General features: G+C 43.9%; 1 protein-coding gene across 1 annotated transcript in view; it reads right to left on the bottom strand.

The window, feature by feature from the left end:
• Positions 1 to 17,757, bottom strand: part of EPAS1 (endothelial PAS domain protein 1) — a gene marked incomplete at both ends in the record, with an annotated part of 38,227 nt that extends 20,470 nt beyond the window's left edge. The window contains 6 exons of the mRNA XM_080711361.1: positions 3,985 to 4,190; positions 4,307 to 4,425; positions 8,167 to 8,251; positions 8,668 to 8,819; positions 17,335 to 17,525; positions 17,660 to 17,757. Coding sequence (XP_080567487.1) covers positions 3,985 to 4,190; positions 4,307 to 4,425; positions 8,167 to 8,251; positions 8,668 to 8,819; positions 17,335 to 17,525; positions 17,660 to 17,757 — 851 coding nt within the window. The remainder of the gene's footprint in view (positions 1 to 3,984; positions 4,191 to 4,306; positions 4,426 to 8,166; positions 8,252 to 8,667; positions 8,820 to 17,334; positions 17,526 to 17,659) is intronic.
• Positions 17,758 to 18,753: the final 996 nt, after the last annotated feature.

Below are 18,753 nucleotides of genomic sequence, written 5' to 3'. Positions count from 1 at the left end.
AACCTACTATACAACTTTATTCCTGTTGTCTAGTACAACTGACCATAAACTAGGAGAGTGTCCCTAATCAGAAAGTCTGAAATCCAAAATGTGCCAGCATGACATTCAAAAAGTTTTAGATTTCACATCTGGAAGGCTGAGACAGGAGTATCACGGTTCACGGACAGCCTCAGCTACCTGGTGAGGCTTTTTGCAACTCAGTGAGACCCTGTTTCAAAAATAAATAGAATAAGAAATAGGGCTGGGGGTGTAGTTTGGACAAAGAATGCCCCTGTGTTCCATCCCCTGTACCAAAAAAAAAAAATAAATTTAGGTTTCAAAGTATTTTGGATTTTGGATTTTTGGGTTAGGGATGTTCGACCAGTAAAGTCTATGCAGATATTCCAAAGAATGAAAACAAACAACAACTCTCACAAAGCTCTAAAATCTGTAATACTTTTTAATCCTAATAATTTCAGATAAGGCATATTTCTCCTGTATACATAAATGTACTTGACATATTATTTGTTGTAAACTTTTAAAAATATTTTCTATGTCTCAATTAATGCCACACTTCATGTGGGCTCTGATCCTTTATTTGGCATATGACAGATAGATACATTTTGAACCATCTAATTCCTTTATTCAATTTTAGCTATTTCAGGATAGGTTGCTGTAGGCCCATTTGATTGTGGAACCTGAAAACTTAACACAAGATTAGAATCCTCTTTTCTCTTTCCATTTTATTTCTCTTCTCTCTTTCCTGTCTGTTTTCTTTTCTATATGACTTTCTTCTTCCTCCTGTTTGACTGTGGTCTCAATATTTCTTAAAAAAAGTTATTAAACTGCCTCAAAAGTGATATTGTAGATTCTAATTGCTTGACTTCTTAGATTTTTAAAAAACTTTCTTGATGGGAAAACAATCCCCTTTCTGGAAAATTATAGAACCCCTCCCCCCAGTGTCAGATGTCATTAAACTGAGCTAATTCCCTGATTAAAATGAGGTCCTGCCCCTCATTAGCTATCGTACGTAGGTGCTGGTCCTTGAAGCATTTATCTCAGAAGGGCATGTTAGTGTGTGTGTGTGTGTGTGTGTGTGTGTGTGTGTGTGTGTATGTGTGTGTATGCATATAGACACAATTCTCCCCATTCCAAAACAAAGAGTGAAAACAAAACAAGCAACTAAAGAAAGGAAAAAAAAAAATCCAAAATCCAATTCCTCACGAAAGTAACTGATAAATAACACTTATGGATTAAGAACTTAAAATAGTCACTTCATAACCTTTCTAAGCCACATCTGTGCCCTTGTTCACTAATCTGCTAATCGGTTAAACACAACTTCTGTGTGGCACAGCATTCTATGTGTTTACATGCTATCTTCATCTTCCAGGACCACTGAATTCAAATTTGAGGCCATGTAAGTAGGTTCCTTGAAAGGCAAGATTTTGCTGAAAATTCAGTGTGACCTACAGAATTTAGAAGTGTTATCTCCCTCTGTACTATGATTCACAAAGCCCTAAATGACAGGTTCCTTTTAGCTCGTCTCTACTCTGCCTTCTAGTCCTGAACCAAACTGAAATCAGAATAGCATCTCTCCCCTTTCTGTGTCCATTTCCTCTTCCACCACTTTTAGGCACCCAATTTCTTGTGTTTTGCTCACTCCTCTTCTATCCAAAAGTTAGTGCTTTCATAAAATTACCTGAAACTCATTCAAATCAAGTAATGAATAATGGATAAATAATGAATTACTCTTCCTGGGAGCTTTTTTTTTTTTCTTGCTGTAGCAAGAATCAAAGTCATAAGGGTGTTTTGTTTGTTTGTTTTTTGCTATTATCTACGAGTGGCAATATGTTTCTTGGGACAGTAGGGTTTTCTCCATGCTTGTGGTGTCACTCATAGGGCCACCTTCAGTGTTCATTACTTTCAGCTCCAGGCTGTAAGGAGAGAGCATCCTAAATACCTCTTCATCTCGGCCAGTGACTTGTGGCCACATGCTGTGATCACCCACATCATCTCAGAAGACCACTGGGAGGGGCGCACATTGCAGCACTGTCTTCTGCCCAGAATGTTCACTTGAATACAAGAACTACATCTGATAGATAGCCATACCTAGGGATTCCTCTGGTGCCTGCCTTTGGAGAAATCTTTCTCTCTGATCACTATCATCCTCCTTCTCCCCTCATACTCATCCCAACAATGCCAACACTAACACTATCACAAAGGGGGAATGTCTTGAAGCTCCAGGAGCCTCCATACCTGACTTTTTCCCCTGTAAGGTTGGAATACTTTTTCCCAGCTATGTAACTGCCTACCACCTCTTAGAGCTTAAAGTATTGTTCCTTTGTGATCAGAACTAGGTCAGGCGCCACACCTTCAGAAGTGAATGCATCTTTTTGAGCTTAGTGGGTAAGTCAAGGAAAGAAGCAGTAGCAAGATGTGTTAGGTGATATACTCTTCCAGGTGTTTCTTCCGTTATTACCTCATCTGATAGTGACCCTGTGGAACAAGCTGAGAAAGTATCATCTATGTTTGAGAGGGGAGTGGCACAGAGTTTGGGGTAGTAAAGAGTTGACTCTGGATAGTGCAGAAAGTGGAGATGAGGCTGGGTGAGCTCTGTCATGAAAGGCACATCTGGGGTGTATCAGTTGGCAAGGCACGGTGGCATTTATTTATGCCAGGCCTATCCCAGGCCATGTCCCTTCTCCTGGCTTATCCTTCCCTCCTGGTGCTGGCAACTGCCCATCACATCTGTTCTCCCTTCTCCTCCTCTACCTCCTGACCTCCAGGCCTCACAGCCTCAGAGGAAGCACGGGAAGGAGGTAAGAGCTCCTAGCTGTGGCTTTACTAGTGACTTTATTATTTTTTATACTGTTTTTTGGTGCATCATAATCTCACATCATAGCCAGGCGTGGTGTAATCCCAGCATTCGGGAGGCTGAGACCGGAGGATTGCGGTTCGCGGTCGGCTACATAGTGAGGCCCTCTGCAACTCAGTGAGACCCAGTTTCAAAATAAAGAATAAGCTCACATTGTAATGTAAATTGTGTTAACAGTAATACACATGCATGCAGCACTTGGTGGCTCTCTCCCCTCCCCATTTCCCTCCCTTCCCAATACAAAGTACTGAGATTGATGTTGGTCTATTCACATATGTACACACATTCAATGGTAGCATTTCTACTAATGAACCTCAGTGTTCTCCCTCCCCTTTCCTTAGATCTCCTCCCTGGCTTCCCTGAGGTTTCTCCATTAACTGGACCCTCTTGTATCCCAGTTACCCCCTAGCTTGTGCGTACTAAAGAAAACATATGCCCCTTCTTTCTGTTAATAGTGACTTTAATAAATGTGAGGGTAAGAGCCACCACCAAACATGTATGAACAGATGTGAACCTAGGCTTCCCAGCTGCAGTGTCCACACATTTAGCTGCTACTGTGCCACTAAGTGACTCTCCATGGGGTCTGGAATTGGAATAGAGTGTTGCTTGGCTTGCTTCATCTAAAAGCCTTCAAAACTGGGCTAGGTGGTAGCCAGCATGCAGCAGCCTGCAGGGCGAGTAAAGGCTACAAGGAAAACTTAGTCAGTCATGGAAGAGAATGAGGGGAAGTCAGACAGCTGTGGGTCAGTTTCTGGGCCAGAACCTGATGCCCCTGGAAATCTCTAAACCCTTTTCTTTTGGAGCAGGAACTGCCCTGAAAATTTTCTTAGGAGTCTGATGCATATGTGGGAAAATATGTACACACCACAATGATTACAAAAGTCACATACCAGAACCACTCTTCAAACAGACCCCAAGGTTGACATCAATAGGAGACTACCAAATATGGTGATAGGAACCTCTGAAGGATAATGGTGGAATAAAACAAGATACAAGCTCACAAACATGCACCCAACAATACAACATTTATGTTCCAGTCCCATCCTTTTATTATAGAAATAACTACACACATGCAAGGTAAGACCCATCCCTGCCCACAGCACACACACTGCACACTCTTGGTTGCCCACCTGTCATCACAGTAGGTGAACTTCATGTCCATGCTGTGACGGCTCAGGAAGGTCTTGCTGTCCAGGGGGATGTCCATGTGGGAAGGGTGCTGGATTGGTTCACACATGACAATGAGACAGGACAGCAGAGGCTCCTTGTAGCCACAGAGGCCACTGTGAGGAGGGCAGTTGTTGTAGACTTTCACCTGGCCAGTGCAATGCAAAACCTGGGGACCAACAACAGAGGTCAGAGATGATGCTGAGAGTTAGGAGGAGGGGAGACTTTAGGCATCAACCCCTGCCCACACCTGGGATGCCAATGCAGGCCTGGGAGTAGTCCTACCTTCCAGGTAGCTGACTTGAGGTTGACAGTTCGGCCTCTGTTGGTGACTGTGCACTTCATCCTCATGAAAAAGTCCCGCTCTGTTGACATATCTTTGCTTTTCTTCCCAAAACCAGAGCCTGGATGGGGAAGGGTGGAAGAACCAAGTGAATTAGTTTTATGTTCCCAGGAAAGGCTCAGCTTGCAGTTTTTTGGAAGGAAAGCTTCTTTTTTCTACTCCCAATTATCTGTACTTGTAGCATCGGTACCATGCCACAGACACTGAACTCCGCCATGGCCTATGGACTAATGGCTTTTCATCTTTGACTTGTCTCTTCAACTGGAACATGAAGTCCTGAAAGGTAGCAGCTGTTCCACCATTTGACTTGGCACTGCACCTAGCATATGGTCAGTGGTCACTCAAGAGTGGTGAGGCAGTGAATGACTGTGGCCACAGAATCAGAAAACTCTCTGGGGGCAGGCCTGGGTGCTCGAGCAGAAAGCCCAGGGGACAACTGGGTGGGGCCACAGAGAGTCCAAGGATATAAGCCTCTTAGTATAGGGTTGTTCTCAGACAATCCTGTGCTTTCTTTATAACCATCTCTGGGGAACTGAAAATCTTGTTGCATCCTATTTGTAAGTTGCACTGACTGTGCATATGATAATATGTCACTGGCTTTCTCCCTGAAGTGACATATGTCAAGGCCCAATCCCTATCTTCTCCTAGGATTTGGTGGGCAAGTCCATTTTGAGGATGAACTTAGCATAGATCAGATCCTTTCTCAGTCAGAATGAAATAAGTCACCAAGACCAACAATATATCTTCCTTTCTCCCTTACAGCCTCCAAATAGCTCTCCATTTCTATTTTTTTGTAAATGTAGTGTCAGCTAAGCCCCTTCTGTCTGCATCTAAATTCTGCTGAAACCACCAACCCCATCCTGGGCTTTCTAAGGTACACTCCTTCCTCCTGTCCAGCATCACAGAATAATATGGAATTTTGCTTCAGATAGTCACATTTCTCCCTCCAGGCAAAGCCACCAGCCTCTGCATCTAAACCTTCAGAGGACCTGGATTTATTTGACTGACATGTTCCTGAAGAGCTATGTGTCAAAAGGGTTGTAGCATCCTTGAACTGAACTAAACATCCTTCTGGGAGTCCACTAGAGAACAGACCAAATGGTGAACCTTTTTTTGGTTCATTTTAAAAAAGGAAATACTCTTTCATTATGATAAGACTGCCTCTCCTACACTTAATCATGCTTCCTGCAATTTTAATTTTCATAGGTGGGGTTTATATATAATGAGATAAACCTATCTCTTGGGGTCAGGACCCACTGCCAGGAGTTATTGTTGAGGGGGCTAGAGAGACTCATTTGTGGCTATTTACTTGGGTTAGTATTATAGACACCTAACCTGTTATCCAGTGGAGTCTTTTCATTCTGATATCAACTATTCTTTCTAAATAGAGTTCCAAGAAGATCACCCTACCCCTGCTCAAAAACATTTAATAGCTCCCCACTATCTGCAGGATAAAGTTCCGTGGCCCTGTACTTGGCCTTCAAAGCCTTCCACAATCTTCCTCATGCTTTATCTTCCTTTAGGAACTCATAGTAACCCTTTGCTTCTAGATCATGGGTCCATCCACAGGCCAGCACTTTCAGGGAGAATTTGCTGACTAATGAGTTTGACTAGACCCAGTTACCAATAATGGACAAAGAGATCTAAGGTTCCACTCAGATAAGAAGAGGTTGAGCTGGGTGTGGTGGCACACGCTTGTAATCCCAGCATTTGGAAGGCAGAAACCAGAGGATTGTGGTTCGTGAACAGCCTTAGCTACTTAGTGAGGCCCTTCGCAACTCAGTGAGACCCTGTTAAAAAAAAAAAAAAAAGTTGAGTTGTGGCATTTGAGAACTTAAAAGTCCTAGACTTTATGTCATCTAATACCATTAATTTGAGAAAAAATACTCCAAGGAACAGAGAAGCAAGGTGTTTAGTTCAGATCACAGAGTCAAACTATTATCAGTGCTTTGCAGAGACCAAGAACCCTTGCCCTACTGATCTCAGTAGCGCAAATGAATCTCTGGAGTTGAAAAGAAAGAAGAGGCATCTGTGTTAGAAAGTGCTTCAGAAGGTAGATATCTCCTCCCCATAGAACCAACTGCTGGACACAGCATAGACCTTTGAAGCAACACACAAAAGACATTAAACAGCCATAGGTGCTCACCAGCCTATGAACTGTCAGAGTCAGGTGGCTCAAGGCTGCCAGGTAGGGAGCAGAGGGGCTGGGTGAAAGGTCAGGGGTGGTGGTGGAAGGGGAGGTTACTGCCATTCTGTGGTCTGGAGGCCGCAGAAAGGATCACAGGAGGTCTAATAAGAGTGGAGGGGAGCCAGCGAGGTGCCTGCTTTTGCAGCAATAAGAGCGAGAGCATGTGGGCTTGCTACCACTGCCTCTGTTATTCAGGTGAGACAAGCCTACACCCATGGCAGGTACAGGTGAGAGATGATGTCTAGATGTGGGCAGTCTGCCCAAACCAATGAAGGGATCTTGATGGTCACTGAGCCCCATTGCTGCTCAAAGCCTCGGGCTTCTTGACAACTTCCCTCATTTGAATCTGTTCTTTTTTTTTTTTTTTTGGTGGTACTGGGGTTCCTGGAAGCCCTTTTACCTCTGGGCTACACTCTCAGACCTATTTTTTATACTTTTTTTAAAAAATTTGGAAACAGGGTCTCTTAAGCCGGTGCAGCTGGCTTTGAACCTGCGGGATCCTTCTGTCTCTGCCTCCCAAGCACGGGGATTACAAGCGTGCGCCACCACGCCTGGCTGAATCTGTTCTTGAATGTCCTCAGTTACAGTTGATGAAGCCTCACTGCCACTGGAAAGTGCTTTCTGCTTGTACAGAACCACTGGCATCTACTGGATATCCCCACAGGTACAATTCAGTTTACTACACCTTCTAAAATCCGTTCTCTATCAAAGCCTGCTTGTTCTGAGTCTCATTCATTTTGTGGCTCCTCTGGTGGCTAGTCTCCAGCACTAGCTACAAGGAGCTATGCCTCCTGACCCTCATGGCTTGTGCAGGTCACTCCGACATCAAACCATGGCTGACCTGCATCTTCTTCTAACCAGAAAAATGGGGCAGAAGTGTTGCTGTGCCAGTTTTAGGACTCAGCCTTCACCTGAGGCCTGGAAGTTTTCACTTTTGCACTTCCTGAGCTGGCATTTACAATGGCAACCCTGGAGACTACACCCATAGAGGGCTCTGACACTCATGGGATAAGTAACGATGCAGCTTCTCCCTTGCCAGCTGACTGTCACATGTCCCACACCTGTGGGTTAGCCATCCTGATCGTCCAGGCTAGCCCAGCCCCCAGTGACTGCAGCTCAGCTGGCATTACATGGAGCAAGAGGCCTGCCACAGAACCCTCAGACACCCGAGAGAGAATGAAGGACTGCTTAAGCCCCGTTTTGGGGAGGTTTGGTACACAGCAAGAGACAAATGCTACAGTTCCTGAGAGCACCTTGCACCAATGAGCTTATTGATTTGGGTGGTGTCATCTGGCAGAGATGCTTTACTCTCAGATGGCGAAACTTCCTAAGATACTGTCCTAAGCTCAGGCTGAGCCCTTGGAGTACGATATCAGGGATGGTGTGAGGCCTGAAGGAAGTATTTTGAGTACTGGATCCTTTTGTGCCTTCAATCTTACTTCACAGGCCACCTGCCTATATAGTGGGCTGGGCTAGCTGGGGTTCTTTATGGATGTCAGTTCCTGCTGCCATAGTTATGGCTAGGAGCCATAGCTCCTATGTTTGCAGACAAAGGGAAGACAGATCTCCTCCCAGGTGGAACAAGAAGGAATCAAACACACAGTAATACCTTACCGTTTCTGAGAGTCAAGTTCTCACGGATCTCCTCATGGTCACAGGGATGAGTGAAGTCAAAGATACTGTGTCCTGTTAGCTCTACCTGTTTCAAAAATAAGGCTATGCTTTATTATTCCTAACACTGAAATAAAAGGCTCCAAGAGGAGGCTGGGCCACTTTCTAGATTTGGCAGCAAGGAGGAGAATACATCAGGTAATTTTCACATTCCCAGGCCAGTGTTATGTCCAAAGACTCCTGATGGTAGCAGGGAATTGATTCACAAGGATTGAACTGTTAATGCAGCCAGGAAAGAGTCACCCACCAGGGTGGCCATCAGCATTGACAAACCATATACCAGAAAGTAGAGATGTGTTCCTGAGGCTGATAGCCTGATGCTACTGAGGGTTGCAGTGGGCATGTGCAGGGAGAGGTCAAGAGAGTCTGTGGCCTATACCTCCCATTAATTTTCATCCCAAATGGAAACTTTCTCTTTGTGAAAGAGGTAGAGGAGGGTGTCACCTGTGTGAGTCCCATAAACTTGCTGATGTTTTCTGACAGGAAGATCATGTCTCCATCTTGGGTCACCACAGCAATGAAGCCCTCCAAGGCTTTTATGTACAAGTTATCCATCTGCTGGTCAGCCTCAGCTTCAGATTCGTTTTCAGAGCAAACTAGAAAGAAAGGGGAGTTGGGAAGTTTGTATGAATGTAGTGTTAAAACAGACATGAATGGCAGAGTAGATGTCAGCCAGCGATGGTTTATGAACATTAGGTGGGGTTTTCTAGAAATGCACACTGCCAGACATCTAAGTGTCTTCCATGAGGAAGACTACACAAGATACCCTCACAAGGGCATGCCAACATTGTGGTTATAATGACAAAGCACCTAGGGTAAAGTAGTAATGTCTGTGGTAGTAGCAATAGATACAAAGGTAGTCATAGTAGTAGTAGGAACAGAAATTTTAGCTGCTGATGTATATTGGAAATTGCCAGGTACTACACTAAACTTTTTAGACAGTCTTCACAATGATGGATAGGGTAGAGACTATTCTTAGTCTCATTTTACAGATGATACTTAGAAAGATTAATCTATAATCCCAAGACTGGACAGCTAACCAGCCCCAGAAGTTGAATCTGGATGCCACATTCAACCACTTATAGGCTTTAGAGTCAAACACAGTTTCTATTTGTAGATCAGCCTCCTATTAGGTTATGACTTGGGGAAGTAACAATCTCTTTGACCATAAGTTTCCTCATCAGCAAAGTTGGTATAATAATTTCAATCTCCCTGAACTGTTAATGATTAAATAAGAATACAAAATGCCTGTCACAGTATCAATAATTGTGAATTCTTTCTTCCATTTGCTCCTTCTAAAACACTGTCTCTACCATTAAATTGCTCAAAGCCTAGATAGGGCCTATGTGGCAAACAGAAATGCAAAGTTAAACAAAAATTCAAGAATGTCATAGTGGATGCCTAATGAGGGGGTACAAATAGTAAGTTCTCTAGAGGAGGAACATTTTTGGGGGGCATGGGGATCAGACACAAATGTTCCAAAGAAGAGGGTTTGAGGAAACTCATGAAAAAGAGAGATTTCACTTGATAGAATAAAGAGAAGTTGTTTTTGAGTTAGGGTTGGATAGACACCAGAAAATATGTGGAGCAACCTGTCTCCCAGGATGAGAAGAGACCCATCTGGCTAAAGATCCATGTCCCAGTCTCAGAGATTGGTCTGGTACGGTAAGTCCAGTGTCATGGAAAGGCCTTGTTTTGCAGCCAAAGGAGCAGAGAAGCAGACTTTTTTTTTTTTTTTTTTTTTTTTTTTTTTTTTTGTGTGTGTGTGTGTGTGTGTGTGTGTGGTACTGGGGTTCCTGGAAACCCTTCCTCCGGGCTACACTCCCAGATCTATTTTTTATTTTTTTTTTTTAATTTGGAAACGGGGTCTCTTTAAGCCAGTGAGGCTGGCTTTGAACCTGCGCCATCCTCCTGTCTCTGCCTCCCAAGCACAGGGATTACAAGCTTGTGCCACCACGCCCAGCTGAGAAGCAGACTTTAAGATTAATTTGGTGATAGTAGGCAGGACAGTTTAAAGAGAGTAAAGTCTAAAAGTACAAAAGAGTGAAGAATCAACCTTATCAGGTAGTTGCTGGGGTCACCTGGGAAACTGTCTATTCCAAATCATCTCTGATATCTGCAAATCATAGACTCAATCTTATCCCAGACAAAAACCCTCTTGAACCCCATGCTCTTTGTTGTTATCTTCAGACTACAGACTTTTATTAGCCATCCTTTTCATAGTTTATTACTTAATTCCAAACATGTATACTTACTTAAAAAAGTATTTATCTAGCATACACAATAATCTAAGTATGCTTCACTTGATTTAAAGGATAAGAGAGCAATTTGTAACTTATAATAGTTAATATTCACTTAACTAAAAGGGGCCTTTCTAATGGAGATTTCTTTGAGGGAGTAGAAAATGCAGTTAGATTTATGGGCCATGTGGTGAGGGGCCCATTGGTGCTATGCAGTGCTGTAACCTTTTTGCAGAGCACTATGTTTGCCAAAATGGTGGAACAATGAGGGAAAGAAATGTCTTTTTTTCACACCCTTGTTCAGGCGACTAGCCCATGAAGGGAAACTGTCTTGTCTTATACCAGACACATACCCATACCCACTCCCTGCCTGGGGTCTTTGCTGAGATATCTGCTAATGAGTTAGCTGGACAATGAGGATGTATCCATGTCCCAGGAAAGAGTGATGCAGCTGTTAATGTTAGCTCAGGCAACATCAGGTTTAAATAGTGGCTTTAGAAGAGACAGTGACATAACTCAGTGCATATATCAGGAACACCTGGATTTCTGGGCCCAGGGCTGCTACAGAATTTGTGAGGCACAGTGCAAAGTAAAAATGTAGGATCTCTTGTTGAAAATTTGATCTCTTTTTTGAAAAAGCCAAGCCCAAGGCCATTCCATGTATATCCCTCCATGAGGCACACCCAAGAGGCTGGCCCTGGAGAAGCCCCACTCCCAGGCTCTGATTCAGCCAGGTCTCAGGCAGCGGTGGAAATGTGTTTCACTACCAAGTTCCCCTAGAATCACACCCTGAGGACCTCTTTCTTAACTTCAGACCCTACGAGTGACCCCAATATGGGACAACCTACTGATGTTGGGGGTTAGGGTAAGGCTGATTTTTGGGATGAATAGATTTTCAGCACCACTGAAGTCATACCAGATAGGAGGCCACCTTCTCCAGACAAGAAGAAACCAGCCCTGTGGTTTCTGGACTACTGAGAAGATATTTTCTCTTCACTGTCTTTGATCTCAGTGGTAATACTGACTTCAAAATCTGGAGTAATCCCAAGACAACCTATTTAGGCTAACTAGGCCCAGAGGAAATAGTTCTGCTTAAAATTTCCTGTTTTTCACAGTCCCACTGCAGCCAAACTGGTGTCCCTCATGCCCAGTGCACTTGCTTCCAGGAGGTGGCGAAATTGATTTCAGCAGCTGGTCCTTCATAGGGAAGGAGAGATGGGGTGCTCTGGGGCCATGAAGGGAAACAGAACATCTTGGAACTGAAGTCACAATGGCTGAAGGGTCAGGAAGCCAGAAGGCTGGGCCCCCAGAGACCCTTGGGTAGCAGGGCTTGGGTGGAGTCTCTTCCTTCTGTGGAACTCTTTGCTCCAGCAGCACCTGCTTCTTCTCCCCAGAGCTTCTGAAAGAACCTGGTTAAGTGACTCCCAGCCTGGAACTAGAAGGCCGACTCTTTGCTGGGGGCCAGGATACTCATGTTGTAGCTCTACGGAAGACACCTTTGTCTTTGCCCTGTAAATACCAGGTCTTTCCTGATGTAGAATATCATACTCATGGTCAGGCATGAAGAAAGATGTGCTTGGTCACTGTACATTTACTGTGCTTTTCCTGTATGTCTACTCAGTGTTAGGCACAAAGTCATCAGTCTACAAATATTACTGACTTTGTGTTTATTCCAAGCCTAGGGAGAATTGGAATATTGAAAGTATAAGAAAAATTTTGTTCCTCAGTGACTCAATGGACTAGTGAGGAAGACAAAGACTGCTATAAGGCTACACAACAATCAAGAGTAAACTTGAGGTAGAGAATAAAGTGAGAAGCCTGTAGTAGGTGCTCAATAAGATGCCGAATGGGTCTTTAAATCTTCTTGGGTTCTAGGTCTCGGTTCCTTTCTTCTCGGTGTTCGACTCCAATGAAGAGGGGTGGGAGTGTAAACCAGAGGCACTCTGCTGAGAGGGAGCATGCTCAGCCTGGGGAGCACAACAAGATTCTTTAGTGCTAAAAATAGTCCCAGTAAACAGGCTTTGATGACTCCCCACAGTCAGGATATGTGCAGGCTGAGGTTTTGGAGCACTTTTTCCGGAGCACCACTCATTTCCTTCGGGCAGCACCACCCATGTGAGGAGGGGTGCTATGGGAAGCAGGAGCTGAGCATTTGGAGTGAGTGGGCAAAGTGAAAGAGCAGAACGCCCTGACTTGGCCTCTGAGATGAGAGTTGCTGCTGGTCAGGATACGAACTATAATCTTTCCCCATCAGGGTCACTGTCCCTCTTTCTTTCCTACTCTGAGCAAGCAGTTCCAGGACTGTTTTGACTGCTCCTAAACCCATTTCGATATGGCCTTTCTGCTTCTGATGTACTTGGTATGTAGCTAATTATCTCAGGGTCTTTCCTTTTAAGGGTTTTGCCTAAATTGGTTCCTTTCTTCCACCCCTCCCACCACCTAAACCCACTACTGCCCCTGACCCTTGTCCTAGGTGCGTCGATTGCAAATGCAGTGCAAGCCGAGCCAGAGCCAGGAGGAAATCACCTGCTGGATCATTCTCCATGGGCAAGCCTGGGCTACATGACACCTTTGACAGAGGCCTGCATCACACCTGATCTTGCTGGACTCTCAAAAAGTCCTGGGAATCTGCCTTTGGAAATTCTTGTCTTCAATCTTTACATTTCTACTTATCCAACTTCTCTTTGTTACCCTTCATAAGATGTAGCACAGGGCTGGCTTCAGAAAATACCTGTTGATCGATCACATGCTTTTGGTCTAAGTTAAGGGAACAATCCGAACAAGGTCAGTATTTCTAAAAGAAATTTTACATGAGCTTCTCTCAGCTCTCAATATCCTCTCATGAATCAGCTTCTTGGCTTCTTTCCAAACAGGACAGAAAAAGGCCTTGAAGTGTGGGTGGGGAAGGGGAGAGTAATAAAGTAGGGGTAAAGCCAGAGAAAACAAGTCTGAAAGTGGGGCCGATGAGGGCACCAGGAACCATATCTGCCTCCACAATTTTGCCCTCCTCATCCCACGTTTCCTACATGGAAAGGTCATAGTAAAACTTCAGAATTACTTGTCCCAGTTTAATGTCTTTCCCTTAGAAGTCTAGAGATCAGGAAATCATTATCTCAAATTAAGACTACATCTTCACTAAGCAAATGCCAATAAATCAGGAATAAAATTTGATGTTTTTCTCTACATTGATCTGCCTCGTGTTTATCTCAGCTGTAGAGTAAATGAATTCAATGTCACTGTGTATGAGTTTGGGGAAGCCCCCAATCCACTTTAGAATGAAAGAACATATTTTGTGAACTTATTGCTGTTTAACATCTTCCAAATGCAGAAGTGAGCCTCCTTTAGTCATAGCTAGTGGGGCTTATCTTGAAAGAGGATTTAAGACAATCAAGTGGTGTTTCCACTGATGTTTCTGTCAGAGTGTGTTCTGTCCTCAGCCCAGTGTGGATGCGAATATCATAAAGCTATTGTTTTAGTTTGCTTCCTGTGATACCAATCTCAGTCGGAGGCCCTGACCCACAGCCTGAATTTCTCAACGTTAAGGTTTCCTCTCCAACATTCCCACACACTCCAACCTACTGTGAAAATCAAAGGGAAACATGTTACTAAGTAAAGAAGAAACTTTTCTTAAGCCAAACCTGGTATTTTTTAGCCTTTTGAACTTTGAGGTATGCAACCAGCTATTTCCTATTATAAAGTAAGCCAAACTTGAAGCTTGCTCACCTTTGTCAGAAATGCTCATATTATGAATTTATAGTTTGACTTAGAAAAGTATGGCCACTTTGCATTCTTTTAGAAATTGTGAAAGGTGGGTGTGAAGACAGAAAGGGTTTACCCTGGATTTTCTTGTATATAATTTCTTCAGAAGCCTATTCTGATTATAAATCAATGTACTTGTTCCTAAAAATATTTCTAAGATATAATTTATTGAGCAGTCTATATATATAGCCTTTTATATCATCTTGATCCTCTAGCAACATTACAGGTGAATGCCTTTATTCCCTTTGTGTAGATTAAAAAAACTAAGACTTAAAGAGAGAAAGAAGTACTTATAAGGTTACAGAGAGAAGGTTCCAGTGCAGGGCTGTTGGCCCATTGATCCTTTTATTACATCCCATGTAGTAAAAAAGCAAACTATTATTTAAAAATTAAAGAGTCTGTCCCAGGTGATTCATGAGGCTGTAACTATCTTCTGTATTTCTATCTTTTTAATAAACTTCTTTACATCTTAAAAAAAAGCATCTGTCCCATATATAATTTCTGAAAACAGTTTCAATAACCAATCTAGAGAATAGCAGGCAGGAGCCTGGGAGAGGACATCAAGAAAAAAGGGAGTTGAGAAGCCATCTCCTCCTCCCCTGGCTGCTCTCATTTCACAAGAGCCTCTCCTTCAAGGACACCAGGACCAAATGGCCAAAAATGGAAACTTTTTATCCTCTTCTGTCATTTCTTTCCTTGGGACAGGGAGGCTCAGAGCTGACATGCTGAAGGTTCTGGCTGGTCTGGAGCTGAGCCCAACCAGAGGGTAGGCAAGTCTGCAAACGCTCCACAGCTCTTAAGCTGGGACATGTGATGTTCTGCGGAGGCCACTTTGGTCCTGTCTCCATGGGTGTGTCTAGCACACAGGGACCAGCCTCTAACTGGTGACCTTCCCAAGCCAACTGTGAATCCTTGAGAAGGGCAGGCAGGCTTATGTGTGGGTAGGCATGGACAGCAAATCCCTGTACCAAGAGTAAGAACAAGAACAGCTCTCTGAATATGTGAGTATCTCCTGAGTAGCCACCACTCAGGACCAGTCTGGGTGCCCCAGGTGCCTTTTTTTTGTCCTAGAGATTGAACCCAAAGGCATTCTACCTCTGAGCTACAACCCCAACCCTTCTGTTACTTTTTATTTTGAAACAGGGTCTTTCTAGGTTACTGAGAGTCTACTAAACTGTTGAGAACGATCCTAAACCTGCAATCTTCCTGTCTCAGCCTCACAAGTACACCACAGCTGTACACCACCCAAATTGACCAGATGCCTCCTTTTGACTTTGGTTCCCCCTCAGTGGAACCATCCCATGGTGCAACGTTGCCTGACTAGGTTTGCAGAGTCCTACCATATCATATCTATCTTTCTCATGGACCAAGATCCAAAAGGACTTAAATTCCAAACACAGATTTACCATATGCTAAATGAGGGACTTTGAGTAACCTCAACTGTATCTCACGTATTTGTGAAACAAAAATAAACATAACTCCAAATGCAGTCAGACAATCAGCCTCAGATTAGTAGATTGCCCCCTCCAGAGCTCTGTGCGGTGGAGAGAGAGAGTGGTGATGAAAAAGGCAGTAGCTAAACCAAAGGAATTAACTTCAAGTATGGAAAAGAAGTATGGGTTTGGGGAAGGGGGTGTCCGGCTAGTCATTAAATTCTCCACTGCCTACTCTGTGTGTATGTAGATGATTTCAACATCTCAACTTCCCAGGAAGACAAACCTCTTTAAAAGAAAGAGGTACACTAGTGCTCTGTGACAGCATGTCCGCAAGCCTTTCTTTTACCTGGCAATCTCAACTTTGCAACAGCTTCAGCCAGTCATTCCCTCTTTCTGTAGCATCTGTGACTGTGAGTCTACAAGCCCTGCCTTGCTTTGTTTATAGAGTGAGTCTCTACTCTCGGTTCTCCCCCTCTTGTTTGCTCTTTTCCAAGACTCTGTATATTAAACCTCATAGGCCTGCAGCACAGGCTTGGCCTCTAACCCTTGGGCCCACTGAATGGCTGTCCTCTTCTCTGGAAGGTCTTTCTCCCATATCCTTCCTGTGCTTGGGGCCCAGAATAGCACAGACTAGTCTGGCCTCCCTGCCTCATACTAGATTCCCTCTGCTCAGGGCTTCTTTCCCAGAATAGCCACTTCATAACAGGATGACAGAATCAGCCAGTCTCCAAAGCACCACACTCCCTCAGGAAAATTTAAAATGAACAGCAAATGCCCCTGCCATCCCTGACTGCCTCTCTGACACCAACCCTCTTGGACACTGCCTACCTACAGCACCAGACCAGCTGTTACATGCTGCCTAGTTTCCTTATAAAATGGACACTAGATCAGAGTTTTATATAGGGTCTGAGACTGGAACACTTTGTAGGCTGCCTCTTCCTGATCAGAACTAACAGGAAATGGTTTTTGAAGAATGTAACTCCGACATAAGAAAAAAAAAAAAAGAATATTCTGTGACCTATGAGTCACAGATATACTAGGGAGGGTGAGAATCATGGGTTTGCTGGGGAGGGCTAATACCTGAGGACATCCTCTGCCAAAGGGTCCCCAGAATGAATCAGCACAGCTAGACATGGTCTCAGTTAATTCTCACAGACACACTGTGCAGTACATGTATCTAAATCCATTCACAAGTGAGGAAACTAAAGTTCAGAGACCAAATGATCTGCCTGGTCTATCTGGCTAGAAAGGGGACCAAGATTAAGATTAGGTGGGCTCTGCCATCCTAGAGAAGCTGACTGGGAGACAAGGACAAAAATCTTCCAGCAGATTCAGTCTGGTGTGGACAAGGAAGATGCAGGAGAATTGGGAAGTTAACAAAAGTTGCTCTTGGCTCTCCCCACCTCCTGCATTCTCACCCCAGGTGTTTGAGCTCTTACTTGGCCCTGTCCTTGGCCTCTGCCCTGGATGAACCCATTGCATAGGTCACTGCTACAGAGGAGATGCTTAAAGTGAATGGAGAGAGAGCACTGATAAAGCCCTTTCTGTGGGTGAATGTTTGCAGAGTGGGCCATCTGGGAGGAAGGCCTCACATCTCTGGCACCACAGGGCCCCTGTGTGTATGGATATGCTGCTAATGCTGAGGTCTCTGCTAGCCCTGGGCCTGCCAGCCTCACCTGAGGACAGGAGCTTATGTGTTCGCAGGAAGCTGATAGCCAGGCGCATGATGGAGGCCTTGTCCAGGTGGGAGCTCACACTGTGGGGCAGGGGAAGCTCATGGGCCAGCTCATAGAAGACCTCTGTCTCCTTGCTGCGCCGGCACCTGGCAGCATCTCGGGACTTCTCTTTCCTCTTCTCTGAGCTGCTCCTAAATCGAGAGACAAAAGGTTAGTCCCTAAAAGTTCACTGTCATCCTATAACATCCCTGAGACACAGGCTGAAACATGCCTGTAGTCCCCAGCACATTTCAGCCAAATCCCCAGGAAACTGGCCTGGGCTCACACCAGTTTCTGGCATACAGGCAACCTGCTTTCTGTTGTCGGCTCCATGTTCCTGTGTGTTGGTGTCTTCTGAACCACCTTCGTCCCTGGCATTGCCATGGTGCCAAAATAGGCCTTAACATGGGCGGAGTTGCATCAAAGACTTGCTGATTAAGTTAATTAGGTGGTGATGCTTTGGACCTGGTCCTGGGATATCTGGGGACAGAGGTCAATGTTCAGGGATGAAAAAAGAAGGGTAAGGAAGCTGGTCAGTGGCCCAGGTGGCTCTGTCAAAAGTTCTGGAGAACAACATGAAAAACTGTTTCAAGGTTCTCTTTTTCTGGATAAGAAGCACTCAAAAAAAAAAAAAAAAAAAAAAAAAAAAAAAAAAAAACAAGCCTTGGATCCCATTTCCTGTCAGAAAGTGATCACCACGGTACAAAGTGAAAATGCCATCTAGTTCAAGAAGGATTCAGACACACATCAGTCTGGAGTCCCAAAGTGAGTTGAGTACCTGACATGGGTTAAAAAAGGAGCGGCACAAATGGATTTTCTTTCCAATCCCTGCCAGCCTGAGTTACCAGCCACTCACACTCAAATGGAAGGAAAGATGACACACACTCTTTTAGAAAGTCCTAAAGAATACTGGGTCTTCTTATAAAGCTTGTGTCAAGTTCTAACCCAGGCAAGTTTAAAAGCCAGAATGTCTGAGTTGAAATTAACTTCTCAGCTTATTAACTCTGGAATCTTAAATTATTAACCTCAGTCTCCTCATCTGTAAAATGGTAATAATAATAATACCTAACCCACAGAGTTATTATGAGAACTAAATGTGATCATTTATGTAAAATCTTTAGCACTAGGCCTATCCTGACTGTAGTCAATCAATGTTAGATAATATTAATAACTAACCTGCCTGTGAAAAAATAAGCATGTGTAAAGAAGTTATAAACAGTACAGAATGATACAGAACAATGGTATAAACAGTATAAATGTACATATTATACAAGATACTTCCTATATATTACATATGGAAAAGTCCGGAAATATAAAAATAATAATTGTTATTATAACAATCACAGTGCTTACTATATTCTAGGTACTGTTTTAAGCAGT

The sequence above is a fragment of the Muscardinus avellanarius genome (genome assembly GCF_963383645.1).
Source record: "Muscardinus avellanarius genome assembly, chromosome: 15".
Classification (NCBI taxonomy): Eukaryota; Metazoa; Chordata; class Mammalia; order Rodentia; family Gliridae; genus Muscardinus; species Muscardinus avellanarius.
The sequence above is the reverse complement of the archived record's forward strand: the minus strand, read 5'-3'. Positions and strand labels throughout refer to the sequence as shown.